The sequence below is a fragment of the Aplidium turbinatum genome, chromosome 8 (assembly GCF_918807975.1).
Source record: "Aplidium turbinatum chromosome 8, kaAplTurb1.1, whole genome shotgun sequence".
In the NCBI taxonomy this organism is placed as follows: Eukaryota; Metazoa; Chordata; class Ascidiacea; order Aplousobranchia; family Polyclinidae; genus Aplidium; species Aplidium turbinatum.
The window spans coordinates 7,336,838-7,356,496 of NC_137479.1; the positions used below are offsets into that span (position 1 = coordinate 7,336,838).

The window sequence follows — 19,659 nt, forward strand, 5'->3', positions numbered from 1 at the left end:
AACTTGTGCTGAAAGTCCAAAGAGCAATTGCCAACACTGGTAATAAAAAAAAGTCATTTTCTAAAATCTAGTGAAGCCAATTTTACAATAACTTGTGCAGAGCTCACACTAGTTTCGTTTTTCAAAACTATCATTTCCAAGAGATAAGTTGTAAAGAACGTTAATCCGTGGATCACGGCTATTATGGCCATGGACGGTTTAGCCGAAAGTTCAAAGTCAGCATTAGCCTACACCAGCTTTCAATCTCTATTATTATAGATAGTCTGTTCGCACAATGGTATGGTCTGTGTTGACCTGTATACAATGAATGTAGGCTATACATCACTGCCGTATAAACCCGTCCGTTAATTAAACCAGAGCCACTATATACATATAGTGACTCTGTATATAGTGACTCTGATTAAACTATCCTGTTTAGCTGCAAGTAATTCCTGACTCTCTACTAACTTAGAAATAGTCTGAACCATCAATTGACCATAAACTAGCTGTAATAGTCGCCCAATAAATTTTAAGTTATAACAATACGTTTTCTTGTTTAATTTACATAAAAGTTCGTCGCGATGAAGAGCAAACGTTGTGAGCAAACTTAATCACCAGTGGAACAAATTAGGCTACAAATGTTACGTTACTAACGACGGAAGACACGGTTCATTGCACATTACCACTTTTAAGAAACAATAAAAGAATGCTGAAAAAGCGTTTTAAGCATAACGCAAAAATGCCTCGATCATTTGTGCCGAGGCCAACAGTTTAGGCTACATATATCTTGGTACCCCGGGTCGACGCTTCTACGACCTGCACAGGTAAGGCGGAGGCTGCTACAGTAACAGAGGACACCTCAACTTTAGCCCCATCACTTTACACACTCGAAACCTTTGCTGCATTTGATGTGAATGGAACATGGTAGCCTACAATCGTAGATGGCCTGCGGTGGAATTCTTGGTGCGACAACTGCTACACTTTTATGACGAGGAGGATGATTCCCCCAGCTTGTGCATGCTTGAGTGGAAACGGCCGAAACACACCCACGCCTGTCTCGACAGGGTCAGTTCAATGGTGTGCGTGTCGGCGTTGTGGAAACGTAGCCTGGTCGTGTTCGGTCTTCTTTCCACTTGTAGTGTGCTCAGTTGGCTACAGGGATGTCTCGTATGAGAAAAAGTTGAGCGACCGGCATGAATTCTTGGGTTGAGTCCAATCAATGGGAATGCTCACTTCGCCACCTGTCGGCTAAGACAGAATGGCTTCTATGCAGCGAAGCTTAAGGGATTGGAAGCCTGCAAGAATAGCAGCAGATTGTCATGGTGTAGAAGTCAGACTTCTGTTAGGCCCGTAGTAGTATGATTATGGTAGGCCCGTAGGCTAGTATGATTATGAGAAGTAAGCTAGGCTTATATCACCCAGCGTTCGATATTGTTTTCCCACTTTTTATTGTATAAAAAAATACAGGTTAGTCTGTTATGAAAAAATACAGGTTGTTATAATTTATCACATTGACTTGTGCACCGAAAGTCGACAACGGAGGTAGGCTAAAAGCGGCTGGACCGGCATAGCCTCATCTCAAATGTGAAAAAGACGTGAGTAGGTTTAAGCACGTTCATTGACATTGTTAATACGATTACCCAACGATGACTGGAAAAGGAAAAGTATAGACAGCCAGATGGGTATAGAATTCTTACAAATCCAAAAATAATGCAGCAATAATTACATACCATGTATTCTAAACCCTCAGGTATTGAATGATTTCTTGAATAATTTAAACTGCATTTCGTACTTTGAATTGCTGCAGGACTTTTGCTGGCAATCAATCCAGCAAGCTCAATGGCGCTTTCTATCAGTTCTTCATAGTCTTTGTGAACTTTACTAAACAGTGATTCAGTTGCAGTACACTCCATATACAGTAAATGATCAATTGATCATTCCCTTCAAGCTCAGCGTTATCAGTTTGCTTTGATATTTCTACTTAAACTTCAGCTGTACAACATTGAAATCACATCTCACGCAACTACTAACAAAAACTGTTCGCTTGCACCCAAAAACGCCATTCTATTTTTTTTTGTGAATAGTTTAAGAGAAAAGAATTGTAAAGCAATTAATAAGATGATGAATCAATCATTCACTTAAAACTTAGAAAAGTGCCGAAAGATAGGCAACAATGCAACGCCCGCCTTTCGTATCCATAGATGTTCTGTAGCCTCAGTTGTCTGTTACGTAGTGCCGGAACTTCTCGGGATAATTATTGTGTTTGCGTTTTGCACCAGTTTTTGTGACTTTGCCGTGGGGAAAATCGCTTACGTTAAGGCAACGTCTTTCTACTCAGTTTGCTCAGAGCAAGATGCTGTCTAGACGGCCTTTCCGTGAAATTCGTTGAAATAAAGGAAAGGTTCAAGTAATAATATTTTTTTTATCTCAGTTAGGTGGACTTTCATTCAAAATACAAATAACGTTAATAAATGATGCAGGTCTTACATGTCTACCTGTCAGGGATAGGGAAAACGCAGTGGCAAGTTCCCAAGACATAATGTGGCCCTTCCTTTTCAAATTGAATCGCCCCAACCTACAGTCAATATCTTCACTGTCTCTTGCTTTTGCAAAAGCAGTATTTTTTGGTTTTCTTACAATAAGTAAATCATTTCTTACTGTACCTGACCAAGCCACAAGACAGCGCCTCTTCCGAAAGCATCTTCCTCCCTGTGTAACTCAACTCACGGACCAAACCATCGTTTCCAATGATCTTGGGGAGTCTCTGTAAGGTTCCTAAATCTGCAGCACCACCTATGTCCACCTCCTGAATGATAAACAAAAACCGTCAGTCGCAAAGGTTCAAATTGCAATGCGATAACAATTATCTCGAAACGCCAAACTAGAAATCATCAGCGTTGTTTGAACTTAATCTCTTTCCTTTTGAAAAATTTATTCCATTTTTGAACTTATACACTAAGATTTCCATTGGGCTTTCATGGACCCCCTAAAACTAGTCCGTGTACCCCTTGGCATTGGGAGTCCACGGACCCCAGTTTAAGAACCCTTGGTTTCATGGTACGGTACGTGTTAGTTCCGTTTACAACAACCGTAATCAGATAAGTATAATAATATCATGATGTTATTCACAGCACTAACTTTTACTGAAAAGAAAGCATTCCCAGTGCACATTCGTATGTCACAAGCTGTGATGGTATCCACACCAGCACCTATGCAAGCCCCATGTATGGCTGCTATCACCGGCTTTGTACACTGTGGAAAACAAATCTAATCATTTAACAACACAACGAAAAAGTGTTAAATGAAATCGTCCTACGAATAAACTTATGTGGATAATAAAATAATGGATATAGAGCCAGTTCATATATGGCATCTAGGCAAAGCAGTAATGAACATCATCCACTGGCACTGCGCTTAACCACTGTGTAATGTAGGAAACGGTAAACGGAAAGTGTAATGTAGAATGAAACAACAAGGCAGAGGAGAGGCAAAAACTTTTTAGTTTATTTTTCTGTTTATGTTAAATGTCGTGTGGTTGTTAGATTTTATTTGTCAATGGTTCAAAAAAGTCACCTCTTTACCAAATCATAAAAAAATAACTCAAATACCGGCAATATATCATATGGACAATGGACATACATATGGCTTAAGAATATTATATCACCAGCAGTGAACATTAACAACCGTCCTTTTCCAGACAAAACTATGGACCTGACACCTTCGTCATCAGAAGCCTGTTTGAAACATTGTGACATTTCTTTCCACATTTTAGTTGTCATTGCATTGAGTTTTTCTGGTCTATAAAATAACATAGAGCTACTTTCAAAAGTACTTATTTAAATAACTACCCTCACCCTGCATCTTATCATCTGGAGAACTTGACATGCACAATTGCGCACCTATCGGCTTCTACATACAACTTGTGAATGTGTGATTAGAAACTTCAAAAAACTATATTAAATCAGGAAATATACCATATTCATTATTCATTTACTAGTTTTGAAACTACGTTCACATGAACATTTTAAGGCTCAAAGTCCTCTTCTATTTATTGTATGTGGCCAATGGTCATACCATTAATTCGGATGCTGGATTTGAATGAACAAAATAATTTGCAGGCTGCAACCAAACATCCAGTCTGAGAAAAATATATAAAAAAGCAATAATTTATTCAATATTATTTAAGGTTTATTTTACAATATTCTTGCGCTTAATTGTGTTACTAAACATCTCATGCAGTGTCATCCTGCAGTAACAGAAAATCAATGCTTTGTCACATAGATGACAATTCTTCAATGTACGTTCTAGTTATGCATATAATACTGTACCATATAGGCTACATAGATCAATTTCATAAAATATACAAAAAAAAACATTGAGTTGTTACCTGTTGAATTGCACATGAAAAATAAACTGGTCTGGAGAGGTTACAGACAGAGTTTCAAAGTTATATGATTGAGACAAAGATGACATGTTGACTGCTGCCATTAATAATGGGCCTGTGATTCAAAGTCAGTAGTTTTAACATTTGCATTGTATTGACAAGAAACTGAGTACACATTACAAGACATGTTTTATCATAAAAAAACAATATGGTATTGTGATGCATCACGACATCTTGCTCTTAACCATAAATGTTAAGTAACATATTTTTAAAGAACTAACCTTTTATATAGCTTTGACAGAATTGAAAAACACTTCTATGCATTTTCTTACTTGCTACAACATGAAGGCAAGCCAAAAATTTGTTCGATACATTGATACTTAATTGTTATGAAAAGCATATAATATAAACCACCACATAGTACACTCACTGTAAGATAACAATTTGTGACACAAACATGAACAGAAGATCAACTTCCGAAGAAGCAAGAAGTGCAATTCCTGCAACAACACTTCTCTTGGGATTTTCTGTGCAAAGCTACAATACATACCGGTAGTTAGTTCATCTGGGAGTTATCTATCAATTTGCAGGCAGATATAAGCCTGTCTGTGAATACTATTGACTTCATTTAAAAATAAGTTAACTTTCCAAAATTTTAAAACTGTTGCAGTGCTTGGAAAGATGCCCACTCAACTCGTTCTCACCTGCTTCTACTTTTTTCCCGACCTTTGCTATGTTGACGTGTATTGTTTTTGCTGCGATGGTCAGAAATAAAAACTAAACATAAAAATAAAAACAACTGAACTAAACTTTGCCCTCAATGTTGATGATCTATCCAAAAAGCTTAACATGTATAAAGAGGGTTGCTATGTAGGGAATGCATTGCTAAATCACATTACGTTTGCTGATGACCTTTGCTGCTTTTGTCCCAGCCTTGTTGGTTTACGTGAATTGATTGAAATCTGCCAAGAGTTTGCATATCTCAATTGGTTAGCGCGTCACTTCTGGAACGAAGAAGCTTCAAGATCAAGCGGCGCTGGTTCGACTCTCGGGGTGTGCGCTTGAGCAACGCACGTTAAGGACTGCTCTCCATTCAGCGGCATCTAATGGATGGAATAGTTCCCCGGCAACAAAGACTTCAACAATCGGAAACTTCACTCTGTCAATCTCGGTGACCGGGCCTGCGTCAGTGATTCAAAGCCTCTACAAGTATGCGAAACTGCCAGGATTAAGCTCTGCAAGAAGCTTTCCCAGTCCGAGGATAAAGATTCAATCAATCAAAGCAACATGACAATATGTTTAACTGTAGAAAATCCTTTGGGGTGTTATTTAAGCCCAAACATTGCGATCGGTCTGCTTCCCCAAGGATTATTCTTGACCAAGAACCGATCAAGTTTGTTGAAAATATTAAGTATTTAGACATGTGCATTGTGCATATCACGTCCTCATTATCAGATGACAAGAACATACTGCGACAAGTTAAATCTCTTTATTGTACCGTACTGTAAACAAATTAAAAAATAAATATAGCAAATGTTCACAAAGAGTAAAAAAAATGTGTTGTTTTGCTCTTACTATATTATACACCTCTTTATGCTTGTCAACTTTGGCACAATTATCGCCGTTCTTCGATCAATCGGATTAGAATTGCCTATAATGACTCATTTCACACAATATGCCTCGCTTTACTAGTGCACGTGAATGTCAAGTTAATGCAAATGTTACAACTTTTGATGCTCTTTTGCGGAAAACAGTTTATACCTTTGTGCAACGTTATTACAGGGTCTGCTACTATTCGGCGAGTCCGATTCGGCGAGTCCGATTCGACTAGTCCGATTCGGCGAGTTCCCTATTCGGCGAGAGCCTTTTTCGGCGAGTGCCCTATTCGGCGAGTTTTTGAAATTTGTGAAAGGAAATTATCGGATACCGTAGCCTAATTACAATTGCCGTTTTTACATCGTTTTAACGTCGCTAAACGTTGAAATCGTGCAGAAAGGAATAAAAATAAAATGTTTAAACTATTAAATTACAATTCGTCATGTCAGTTTAGTTGTTTTTATTTCTGACCATCATATGAAAAACAATACACGTCAACATAGCAAAGGGGTAGAAAAAGGTAGAAGCGACAAAACACGAACGTTGAAACGTGCTTGTGACCGAAGTAAGTTATTGAGTTGAAAGAAACATACGCACCGACTTCCGGGGGGCGGCGCCCCCCGTAAATTTATGGTTGAAGGGCAACAAAAATGGTGATGACAAGTGGTGTTTCAAAGATAAAACACTTCGTGAAAGAGATTTAGATAATTTAAACGGACTTAAAGAATGCCGAAAGCAAGAAAAGCCTACGTTGCTCTTGCCCGCAAAACAGCAGCTGATCGCATGGCTTTCTCATACGGTATGGAAGTTTCAAAGTAGATGGTAGAGTAACTTGCACTGCTGGAATAGTCACGTAACTATTCACTGCAATATTAAGTAAACCAGCTAAATTAGACGCGCTATTTTCAACGAGGTCTTCCCGCTGTGAGACAATTATGATTCAACAGAACGCATTGTTTTCTTCGCAATGTGTGAGAATTAAATCGAAAACCGATAAAAGAAAAGGTGTTTAATGGTCTTGGTCGCAGATATTGCCTGCATTAACGACGTCTCTTACCGCTATTATCACCTAGCTAACCTGACATCATTGTTTTATGCGACCGCTAAGGTTTGACATCGACTTCAACGATCATGGAATGTTACGTTATAATAAGAACGATTATATCCTACACGCAAAAATAAAAAAATTGATCTCCTCTTTCTGTTTTGTCTCGTGAGCTTTGCATATTGCTCAACAAGTGCATAAAGTTTAGAATTGACAAGAAATCATTGAATTTGAAAATTAAGTTTAAATCACTGCAAATAAACGTATTCAAAAGTTTTACTTAGGCCGACGCGATTTCACACTCCGTAATCTACGTCGACAATGATTTTTAGTGCGTTCATTTTGAAAATTGCCGAGCTGGAGACAACAGCTTGTCCCGTGTTAGTTGAACTTGTCTTTTTGAGGTGAAAATCACGTGGGAACATCTCGACCTTTACTCGAGTATAGCCTACTGTATTCAATAAAAGACTATAAAGACTTTCGATAAAAAACAGAAGAGAAAACACTTCGCCGTTGTCAACGCTTTGAAAGTAATTAGCGAAACGAGGTTAATAAAACTGATAGCGGGTTTTCACTCTGCTTGAGATCATGATTTTTGCGTTTTATTTCGATAACTTCACTGTCTTGATCGTTGTTATTCACTCGCACGAAAAGGAAATGAATCGGCTTGTTTTCCAACAGTTCCAATTATGAGCTAACAATTTCAAAAATTTTACGACTAGGCGTACTGCATGCGTAAAACTAATCCTTTCAAGCAGCGCTTCTAATAAATACGGTTTGGGACCTATTTGTTAATATAAACAAGACACTAAGCTTAATTAAAGACTATTTTAATTGAGTAAAATAGCGTTATGGTTATGACGTCATCACCTTTCTCGCCCCCCAAGGTTTTTTGAAAAGTCGGCGCCTATGGAAAGAAATTTGGCACGGTCGCAACACCTTCAGAAAAATTTAAGATATGAAGGGAAAATAAAATAAAGAAAATGTTACAAAAAAAAATAAAATAAATTTTGTTTATGTCTATAAGTTAGTACTTTTGAATAGTTAAAATGATTAGTTTGGATCAACAAATGTGTGGCCTACAGCTTGGATTGAAAGGAAATTATCGGGTACCGTAGCCTAGTTATCTCGACCAGCAAAAATTTGTTCCAAGAACACAGTTCATTTTTACATTGTAGTAACAGAATGAAAAGGCTAACCAAATGTGTGGCCTATCGTGTTAACGTCGCTAAACGTTGAAATCGTGTAGAAAAGGGAGCTTTTGCTGACTAGGATACTTTGAAACTGAGAAACATTCACAGAAGCCTTTCGATTTGTTCCAAGAACCCAGTTAGCCTAACAGTTCATTTTTACATTGTAGTAACAGAATAAAAAGGCTAACCAAATGTGTGGCTTACTGTAGGCCGCCTACAGCTTGGATTGAAAGGAAATTATCGGGTGCCGTAGCCCAGTTATCCCGACCAGCAAAAATTCACAGAAGCCTTTCGAATTGTTCCAAGAACCCATTTAGCATAACATTTCATTTGTACATTGATTCAACGTCTGAATACATTATCTTAAAAATGCAACGTATCGTAGGGCTTCTGTGAATGTTTTTCAGTTTCAACGTATCCTAGTCAGCAAAGTTCTCTTTTCTACACGATTTCAACGTTTAGCGACGTTAAAACGATAGGCCACACATTTGGTTAGCCTTTTTATTCTGTTACTACAATGTAAAAATGAACTGTTAGGCTAACTGGGTTCTAGGAACAAATTTTTGATAGTCGGGATAACTAGGCTACGGTACCCGATAATTTCCTTTCAATCTAAGCTGTGGGTCACACATTTGTTGATCCAAACTAATCATTTTAACTATTCAAAAGTACTAACTTATAGACATAAACATGATGTTTTTTGTAACATTGTTTGGTTTATTTTCCCTTCATATCTTAAATTTTTCTGAAGGTGTTGCGACCGTGCCAAATTTCTTTCAACTCAATAACTTACTTCGGTCACAAGCACGTTTTAACTTCACGTTTTGTCGCTTCTACCTTTTTCTCGACCTTTGCTATGTTGACGTGTATTGGTTTTGATATGATGGTCAAAAATAAAAACAACTGAACTGACATGACGAATTTTAATTTAATAGTTCAAACATTTTATTTTTATTCCTTTCTGCACGATTTCAACGTTTAGCGACGTCAAAACGATGTAAAAACGGCAATTGTAGTTAGGCTACGGTACCCGATAATTTCATTTTAAAAATTTCAAAAACTCGCCGAATAGGGCACTCGCCGAAAAAGGCTCTCGCCGAATAGGGAACTCGCCGAATCGGACTAGTCGAATCGGACTCGCCGAATCGGACTCGCCGAAACGGGCCATTCCGGTTATTACAATTCTCTTATCATAGCATTAATGTCCTCAGACGCTTTCTATAAAACGACATATTAATAATAATAATAATGTATTCTGGTCCAGTACACATGGTACTACAGAGAAAAACATTAACATACTCGCAAATAACAATTGATAAGAAAACATAAATAAATAAAAATAAGAAATTTTTGGAGAAAACAAAAATCACAAGGAAAAAAAAGATAAGACACAATCATAAATAGTTTTCGACACGTCGCTTGAATATCGCAATAGACATACTATTGACTACAGCATATGGTAAATTATTCGAAGTATCGACTACTCTATTGGCAAAGGAACATTTACGCCAGTTCAGTTGAGCAAACTGTTTATGCAATTTAAAATTATGGCCTCTGGTTGAATTAGAGTTAAAAAGGAAATATTTGGAAGATGGTGATACCGAAACATTGTGTATATACTAATTTAAAAACTTTTGTCAAATCAAAAATTAATCTCTGTTTTTCCAACGAGAGAAGGTCCAGTTCAAACAGTCTTTGTTCATAGGTTAGGTTTTTCAGTCCATGAATGCATTTTGTTGCTCGTTGTTGCACCCTCTCTAGCAAATCAATGTCCCGAACAGAATGGGAATTCCAAGCCGCCATTGCAAATTCCAAGTGGGACCTGATCAACTGTTTATATAATCTTAAAAAGACATGCTTGTCCCTTCTGACCAGTGTTTGTTTTAAAACACCCAGGACCATCTCCGTCTTTTTAACTGCATACGAGACATGGGTGGATGTTTTAAGATCAGTCGTTATCATGACGCCCAAGTCTTTTTCACTCTTTTTAGGGGCAATTGGCATGTCACCTAGAACATACTGATGCTCTAAGTTGCCATGACCAAAGTGCAGAGTGGAGCACTTGTCAACATTAAACTGTAGTTGCCAGGATTCAGACCAGTCCATTAACAATTTCAGGCAAGATCGGGATCATCCCTGCTCAATTCTGTGTAAATTTTCATGTCATCCGCGTATTTCAACAAGGTGCTGTGACTAATGTAGTCATCAGCGTCATTGACATAGGCAATAAACAGCAGAGGCCCAAGGCAACTTCCCTGAGGCACACCGGATATCATGGGTTTCGGATCACTTTTCTCTCCATCCACCACAACGACTTCACTCCTACCAGAAAGGAAGGAATGTATCCACGAATAAACATTGCCTTTTATACCCAAAGCCGACAGTTTCCTCATTAGTCTTTCGTGTGAAACCGAATTGAAGGCTTTGGAAAAGTCCAAATAGACAACATCAACGCATTGACCTTTATCAACAATAGATGTGATGTCTTCCAGAAATTCAAGAAGTTGGGTTGTGCATGAGGATTGTGGGATAAATCCAAATTGGGATGATTTAATAAGGTCACGCTCATCCCAGAAGTGCCAGATGACTTCTCTTAGGCATGACTCCATTAAGTTACAGACACAACTTGTGAGGCTCACTGGACGATAGTTTGCAGGAGTTCTTCGGTTTCCCTTTTTAAAGATTGGGGTTACATGGGCAATCTTCCACTGCCCTGGAGTGTCACCATAATCGAGACACAGCTGAAAAAGTCGACACAACTGACATAAAAGAGTAAAACCACCAGCTTTAAGTGCAATGTATGGAATGCCATCAGGCCCAGTTGAGGCAAAATTTTTTGTCTTGGTCAGGTTCCTCGATACTAGCTCAGTCGTGAAGGTGACACTGACTAGTTCTTCTTTGGTTTTTGGAGGAGCAAAAAGTATGTGGTTGGTATCCTCATAGGTAAAGACAGTGGAGTAAAAGTTACTCAGGGCTTGTGCACACTCAGTTGCATTGTTTGTTAAATCACAATCGCTGTTCTTGACCAAAGGACCAATGAAAACTTTTGATTTTTGCTTGGAACGCACATAGTGCCAGAACGGTTTGGCATCAGTAGTTTCAACTAGTCTGCATTCAAAGTTTTTGATGGCATACCGAACTTCTGATTTAAGGTTCTTTGCCGTAATATTTTGCATTCTCCTGTTTTCAGTAGTCTTATTTGCGAGAAACTGTCTTTCTGCTTTATTGCGTTGTTTTTGAGCATTACGGACCTTTTGAGTTTCCCACAAAGGAGATGTCTTAGTTATTTGTGTTGTTGATGAGACTGTAACTTCCAAGATACAATCCAGGGTTGATACAAAATTTTCCCAGATTGAATTGACCTCTACGGTGGAAAAAACATTTTCCCAGTTAGCAGCATTCACAAGATCTTGAAACAGAACCCAGTCTGCCCTCCTAAAATTCCAACGCAATCTAGAGCTTTTATTGCGGCGGATGCTTAACAGCGCAACTTCTGCCAAGACCATGTTATGGTCCGAGTTAGCTAAGGGTTCTAAAATATCGACGTTGGTAATAAGCTCTGGATTAGAGGTGAACAGCAGATCCAAAGTTGCTTCTTCTCTTGTTGGGCTTAATACACACTGCACTAAGTTATTGTCCAGAATTACCTCCATAAAATCATCATTGCTTGGCTTGTAACAGAGGTTAGCCCAGTTAATTGAAGGAAAATTGAAATCACCAGCAATAAGTCGAAAAGTTGACTTTTCCTGGCAGGCTTTGCACAGAAGCTCATTGAGATGTTCGTTGTCCAATGCGAAATTATTTGGAGGGCGGTAGACAATGCCGATCAGCACTGTTACATCTGATGGAAAGTTGGCTTTACACCATATAGTTTCTTCATACCTACACATCACAAGTTAGGTTTTCAACAAGTGTACATTCGATCTGTTTATCTACATACAACAGAACCCCCCTCCCCCCCAGCACGATTCCTCATGTCATTTCTGAACATGTTGTACCCACTTAGTTGAAAAACGACATCTGATATATCTTTGTTCGCCCATGTTTCTGTTATACCAATAAACATGGGTGTATATTGAGCAGCATGTGAATTTTGTTAGGTATTTTAGGAATTTTGTTATTTTAAGCACTACAATGATATGTTGCACATGTCATCCAAGTGACTCATTACGTCTTGTTTTTTGGCTTTAATATGGACAACCTTGTCTGATACAAATAAATAAAATAAACTGACCATACTTACTTACTGACCCTTCTCAAATCTCAAGCATAAAGCCAAGAATTGGCAACTGACGTAGCGTTGCCAGTTTCAAATTTAGGGAGATTTTTGTCTAACTTTGAGCATAGATATCTTACATATAGATATGCAACTCAGCAATCGTGGAATAATCGTCACGCTCGACTGACTTTATGGACACAATCAACAATCAAGGTTGCCAGCTTGGCTAGCGTATCTATGATAGGCTATTATTGTACGGTTTGAGCTTGGCGAGTGGTGGCTTTTGAGCTCCTTTGGAATATTTTGTTTGGCGTATATTTCAAGTTTTCACAGAATAGCCTACTATGAAAAATCAAGACAATAATCTTTCTTCACGTAGGTTATGCAACTTCTGTTTCATGATCGTTGGAACTACCATTTAAGCTTATTTCCAGTGACTCATTAAAGCTTGTTGTAGGCAGTTTACAAACCTGAGATAGAGGGGCGCCGGAACGATTTTAGGGTGAGATATACGGTAGCGATAATGCTGGGCAACTCGTTCGTTTTCCCGCTATTAGCCATGAAAGTCGAAATGTGAGACAGATGAATAATTGCAATAGCTTGAACAAGAAACGAAAGGCAAATTTCACATTCATAGCATCACAATCTGCTGCAAAGTATAAAATGTGTCCACGGGATAATTTGTGTGGGCCTACTGTAGGCTATAGGCCCTATAATTTGGCTAAAAGCGAATAGCAGAAGTTGTTATATTGCAAAATGTGCAGTAGCTTACATGACCTTAAAAGGGCACCATTGCCCCCCATCCAGAAAAAATTTGAGGGCAGGGGGCATCCTCTCCCCTGCTGAGACAGCTTCATTAGCATCACGGATCCAACCGCCAAACCAAGACAATTTTAATGTTTGGTACACACCATAACTAGGCTACCAAATGCTATAGCACAGCTTTCGGTAGCCAGCAGTAGCCTAACTCTCATTTTGGTAACACTCAGTAGATTAATTGAATAAAACTTCAGCTTGTCCTGGAACTACAGCTCCAAAAAAGGTCTTTACCTACTTATCAATGGTTGACAGGCTTGTTGTTAGGCATTGTCGGAAATTTTCAAGCAATTTCAGGGGTTGTCAGGCATTGTAGAATAGCTACTTTCAGGCATTGTTGGGAATTTCCAGGCATTGTCGATCATTATCAGTGGTTGACGGGTTTGTTAAGCATTATAGAACATTTTCAGGCATTGCCAAACATTTTCAGGGGTTGTCGAGGATTTTCAGGGGTTGTCAGGCATTGTAGAGTAGGCCCTAGCTACTTTCAGGCATTGTCGGGAATTTCCAAACATTGTCAAGGATTTCCAGGCATTGTTGATCAATATCAGTGGTTGACAGGTTTGGTAGTCATTATGGAACATTTTCAGGCATTGTCGAACATTTTCAGGGATTGTCGAGCATTTTCAGGGGTTGTCGAGCATTTTCAGGGGTTGTCAGGCATTGTAGAGTAGCTACTTTCAGGCATTGTCAGTAATTTCAAGGCATTGTCTAGGATTTAGGGGGGGGCAGAGGGTACAGGTACCCCAGACTCCCGACTTTTAAAGGGCCCCCTTACGTGAAAAAAATGTAATTTCGTGTTATTTTTTTTTTTTTAGCTTTTGTGGTTTCTGCAAAATGCTGTGCAGTGCTGGATTGATGCTACTGTAGACGTCGAGGGGGTGTTTCGCGCCGTAGGCGAGTTGTTTTGCACGGGGGCCCCTGATCTAAAAGTGCCCCGGGCCTCCCATCAGTTAAATCCGGCCCTGTGTGAAAATGAAATGCGTTTTTATCAGATTATAATCAAAATCAAAAATCTTAGTCTGAAAGTGTCCCCCCCAGACGTGCCGCCCGGGGCGGTCCACCCCTCCTTCCCCCCTAGCTACGCCACTGATTGTCGGACATCTTCAGGCATTGTCTAGGATTTCCAGACATTGTCGAACATATTCAGTGGTAGATAGGTTTGTTAGGCATTGTCGAACGTTTTCTTGGGTTGTCGATCATTACCAGGTTTTGACAGGTTTGTCAGGCGTTGTCGATACTTATGATAGCCAGGTCATTTAAACGCTGCTGTGTTTGTGTATACCGTAAATACGTTTACAACCTACGCAAAATAGAAAGGGATCATTCTGCTGCTCATGCAGAGCTGGGAATAAAAATGCATGAAAATGTTCGACAATGCCTGACAAACGTGTCAAAAACCAATAATGATCGACAATGCCTGGAAATCCTAGATAATGCTAGGAAATGCCCAACAATGCCTGAAAGTAGCTTAATCTAGAATGCCTGACTACCCCTGAAAATGCTAGACAACCCCTGAAAATGTTCGACAATGCCTGACAAACTCGTCAACCACTAATAATGATTAACAATGCCTGGAAATTCCCAACAATGCCTGAAAGTAGCTACTCTACAATGCCTGACGACCCCTGAAAATGCTCGACAATGCCTGGAAATTCCCAACAAATGTCTGAAAGTAGCTACTCTACAATGCCTGACAACCCCTGAAAATGCTCGACAATCCCTGAAAATGTTCGACAATGCCTGAAAATGTTCCATAATGACTACCAAACCTGTCAAACACTGATATTGATCGACAATGCCTGGAAATCCTAGACAGTAGACAATGCCTGGAAATTCCCAACAATGCCTGAAAGTAGCTACTCTACAATGCCTGACAACCCCTGAAAATTCTCGACAACCCCTGAATATGTTCGATAATGCCTGAAAATGTTCGACAATGCCTCACAAGCCTGTCAACCACTGATAATGATCGACAATGCCTGGAAATCCTACACAATGCCTAGAAATTCCCAACAATGCCTGAAAGTAGTTAGCCTACTCTACAATACCTGAAACCCCTGAAAATGTTCGACAACCCCTGAAAATGCTCCACAACCCCCCAAAAAGCCGACAATGCCTGACAATGCCCGACAATGCCTACAATGCCAGACAATGGGTATTTAGAGGTAGCCTACCCTCTGTGACTGTGATTTGTTTTCAATCGCCAGAATCTCCATAAAGCAGTCCATGCGGAACGAGAATGTGACGTCATCACAAGCAATCCATACGTCAACTTGAAAACGAAGAAAGTTTTATTTAAACAAAAACCAAAAAAATATATTAAAAATAAAGTTGTTTTGCTGTGCCAAGTTTGAAGTCAATGCATACAGCCATAGCTACGCTGTTAGCTTTCAAACATCGTTACGCACCACTCAGTTGCATATCTATATATAAGATATCTATGCTTTGAGCATGTTCGTCTATTTTTGTATTTTCCAAACTAATTAAATAAATTTTGATCATGTTTAGCCATTTTTGAACCGTTTGGATTAATCTGCACGTTTAAATTTTTTAATGACTAATAAGGTACTTCTAATGTCTGAAGCTTCTAATTTGACACCAGAAGCACTTCATAATACATAATTTTCTAACCTTTATTTTTGTCATTTTTCAAAAAAGTTGTTGATTAGATTTGTATGTAAAAATAACATTTTAAGAATAATTGAAATTTTGAAATAATTGTTTAGTTTTGTTTGTTTACGCACAATTTTGTCTTTATTTCAAGAAAAAGAAAAAATAAAGTTGTTTTGACATGGATAATAAAGCAAAGTATTAGTAGTCCAGTTTTAATCCGGTAATCATAATTTTTCCAACTACAGTACTTCAAGATCGTAAACGCTGTCTTTTGTAATACATAATATTTTTTCTTTACAACTGATGCACATTTTCTTTTTGTTTGAATGTGGTACATTGAAATGTTTGCATTGTGCTTGAACTTTTTCTTTCTATTTGGTCCATTTTCATAAGACAATCTGGCAACTTTCGCAGCTAAACTGTTTCCTCTGCAGCATTGCAGTTGCAGCAATGCACTTGCAGGGGTTCTAGGTTTTATTTATATTAAATGTTTATAACCCCTTGATGACAGCAGAACCGCTGCTGGCGTAACAAAGCTTCGATGGCGTAAAGATAACACAATGAGTCTCAAGTTCTTTTATTCGTGAGTTCGAGTCAAATTTAAATTTTGAATTTGAAAAGTTATCTTATGAGTCTGAGTCTACTTTCAATAATATTATGAGTCTCTGTTAAAAATTGAATTTTATGAGTAAATCTTATATTATTATGAGTCAAAATTGTTTTGTGCAGAGGTATATAAAGCACTTTCAGAAAAAGGAAAAAGAAACAGTTTCGTAATTTAAAATTGGCAAATTCCAGCAATGTTTACGGACTAGGTTGAACTCCTGCTAGTGAGATTCCATTGCAGAGGTGAATCGCGGATATACTGAATAAGCAATAAATGGCCATTTTAACAGACTCACTTGAGAAAGCTGCGGGTGGTAGGTTATTTGAGTAAAAAATGATCCATCAATATTATCTCGGTGCACAACCACTGAGTTTTCTTAAGAAACGCAACTAGCCTAGATTTATTCTCACTTTTGGGTTCAGTGAGTTTTTAAGAAACGTAAATGTTATGTGAGAATTACATTTTGTAGAGAGCTAAAAACAATGGAAATTCATTCGGGTCCCTACAATCACTCCCTGCAAATTTTAAGACCGTGGGATCGAAGATCACACGTCTTAAAATTAACAAAAAAGTAAAATTAAAAAATAAACACGATAATTGATGCAATAATGTGGTTATGCAGGTCATAAAAATCGGATTAAAAAATCCTTTTAAAAAGCATGAAGAAATGGCGTTAAATGATAAGCAAACAAAGGCACAAAATTATAGAAGCATGTTAAAAATAATCGCAAGTTTCATGGGATGAAAGTCTGGCGCAAGCAAGCCTTGACCTGCTATGTTTTTTTATGTATATATTTTTTGTTTTAAAGAGAAATCATGCGAGCATGGCGTGTGTTCGTCTTTAAGTCTCTGGCTTGATTCGGATAATGTCTTTATACTTCAGAGTTCGATATGATTAGGCTTCTCGTTTCTCGCTTCATCAGAGTGTTTTGTTGCGTTTCGAGCTTTCCGAATCAAACCAGGCTTTGTGCGTCACTGCCAGTAAATATGCTCTGTTGATTTCTCCTGAAAGTAATACAAATACAGGGTGCAGAAATAATGTGTTGTAGCTAAAACAGTATATAAAAAACGACATCAAAACAATGCAAAGCGAATTAATTCACGCAAGAGCAATTAACATTAACAGCAGCCACTCACTACAGGACTTCTTATCCGGAAAAAAAGCAAATAGTCGAATTATTGGTAGCGAATTAGAAATAATTTAGAAATACCGTCTGGGATGTAGAAAAAGGTAAAGAAACATAGAAAAGGTCGCAAGATAACGTTGAAAGAATGTAGAGGTAGAGTATTGAAACGAAGAGAGAAAAAACACACACGCATTTGGCTAACGCGATTGATTGACGAGAAGCAAAATATCTGACCACAACTGAAGGATGGCAACTGTGCTGAAGTTGAACTTCGTTTATGAAGTTGCAAAAAGCTTCGGCAAAAAATACAGCCACGATTTAGCTGGAGCTGTAAAAAAAAACTGCTATTGTTGCAGTGTATCGCGATGCGATTGTAAAATGTATTTGAGGACCTAAACAATGTTGATTTACAAATGAGAATAGACTGTGCTATTTCTCAGGCTATGTCAAAACATGCCCTTCAACATGCCAGGTTGACCTGATAAAAAGTAAAAATAGCTATGTGGGGACCACATTTAGGTACCATTAGCCACATGCTTTGAAAGGGTACGTGGGGGCCAAGTTTGGGCTCCATTAGCCACGTTGCTCAGACAAGATTGCGTGGGGGCTTGATTGCTCCATTAGCCACGCTGCTCAGACAAGATTGCGTGGGGGCTTGATTGCTCCATTAGCCACGCTGCTCAGACAATAAACAAAAATTCAAGCATAGTAGCTTGTAAAAATCAGTGCTATCAAAAAAGCGTTATTACGTCAGAAATTTTTGTCTCACGTCAACAAAATGCGCCAGCGCAAGTTTGTATGTATTTAGAAAGAATAGCAATTTATTTATAGGAAGAACTATGCCGAAATTATGTAGAACAGAGAATAAAGATAAATGAGAGAAAATACGAGAGAGTTTAACGCGTACCAATTTGCAATTAATAATACTTTCGAAAAGGCTGGCGACAAAAAATACTACGCGTTCATTCATTGATTTCAACAAGCCATTTTTGCTAGTGCATTGTGATTCGAAAGCTAAAGTCGTCAACAAAAGTTAGGCGTTCCGTTTGAATTACAAGCATTTGTCTCTATCGACGATCGACGGGGAATCACGTTGTTTTTGCGAAATAGGCAAAGGCGCTTTTTGCTTTAACGTTAAAATGCAATATGAAGGACAGTGTGCGAGACAAGCATACAAATTAATTATCAACATACTTTTTACAACGTCTAATAGCGTTGTAACTGAGAAAATATTTAGCAATACGAGATAAAACATTAACGCCTCCATTTGAAAAGTGGGCTTTTGATGAAAGGCGATTGATAAATGAAAAACAAAATTAAAATAAGCACTTGCCGTAGGTTGAATTTCGTCGATGGAATGTTGGAATGGAATGTTGTTGAATTGCGGAAAGTCTTTGCTGTTCGTTCTTCGGCTTGAAGTTGACTTTAAACTAATACTCCTTTTTGGTTGAATTTTCCTGTTCTCTTCTTACTTCTTTCTTGCCAAGGAAACACTCGGAAGGCACCAATGCAGGGGTTCTAAGTTTTATTTATATTAAATGTTTATAACCCCTTGATGACAGCAGAACCGCTGCTGGCGTAACAAAGCTTCGATGGCGTAAAGATAACACAATGAGTCTCAAGTTCTTTTATTCGTGAGTTCGAGTCAAATTTAAATTTTGAATTTGAAAAGTTATCTTATGAGTCTGAGTCTACTTTCAATAATATTATGAGTCTCTGTTAAAAATTGAATTTTATGAGTAAATCTTATATTATTATGAGTCAAAATTGTTTTGTGCAGAGGTATATAAAGCACTTTCAGAAAAAGGAAAAAGAAACAGTTTCGTAATTAAAATTGGCAAATTCCAGCAATGTTTACGGACTAGGTTGAACTCCTGCTAGTGAGATTCCATTGCAGAGGTGAATCGCGGATATACTGAATAAGCAATAAATGGCCATTTTAACAGACTCACTTGAGAAAGCTGCGGGTGGTAGGTTATTTGAGTAAAAAATGATCCATCAATATTATCTCGGTGCACAACCACTGAGTTTTCTTAAGAAACGCAACTAGCCTAGATTTATTCTCACTTTTGGGTTC

The 19,659-nt window shown here is 38.3% G+C and overlaps 1 protein-coding gene across 10 annotated transcripts; it reads right to left on the reverse strand.

Annotated features, from left to right (window-relative positions):
- Positions 1 to 502: 502 nt before the first annotated feature.
- LOC145775134 (delta(3,5)-Delta(2,4)-dienoyl-CoA isomerase, mitochondrial-like) lies at positions 503 to 13,974 on the reverse strand. 10 transcript variants are annotated; one of them, XM_082586352.1, is made up of 9 exons: positions 12,887 to 13,106; positions 5,068 to 5,140; positions 4,794 to 4,900; positions 4,367 to 4,478; positions 3,588 to 3,777; positions 3,118 to 3,231; positions 2,643 to 2,785; positions 1,772 to 1,860; positions 503 to 1,274 (listed from the first exon to the last, which is right to left on the reverse strand). In XM_082586352.1, exons 1-9 carry the CDS (start codon positions 12,975 to 12,977, stop codon positions 1,228 to 1,230), a joined length of 966 nt encoding a protein of 321 aa, XP_082442478.1. In that variant the 5' UTR covers positions 12,978 to 13,106; the 3' UTR covers positions 503 to 1,227. The 10 variants fall into 10 exon arrangements, with proteins under 10 accessions (XP_082442478.1, XP_082442477.1, XP_082442484.1 ...); XM_082586351.1 differs by having other exon boundaries at positions 1,710 to 1,860; XM_082586358.1 differs by lacking the exon at positions 1,772 to 1,860.
- Positions 13,975 to 19,659: the final 5,685 nt, after the last annotated feature.

Excerpts from the sequence above, each read along its gene's own strand:
- LOC145775134 (XM_082586349.1), bottom strand. The coding sequence starts at position 12,977 with ATGGCTAATAGCGGGAAAACGAACGAGTTGCCCAGCATTATCGCTACC. Across the intron at positions 4,479-4,793 it reads TCACAAATTGTTATCTTACA|GCCCATTATTAATGGCAGCA; the intron begins GTGAGTGTACTA and ends TTTGAATCACAG. Across the intron at positions 1,861-2,642 it reads CTGTCTTGTGGCTTGGTCAG|TAAAGTTCACAAAGACTATG; the intron begins GTACAGTAAGAA and ends ATCACTGTTTAG.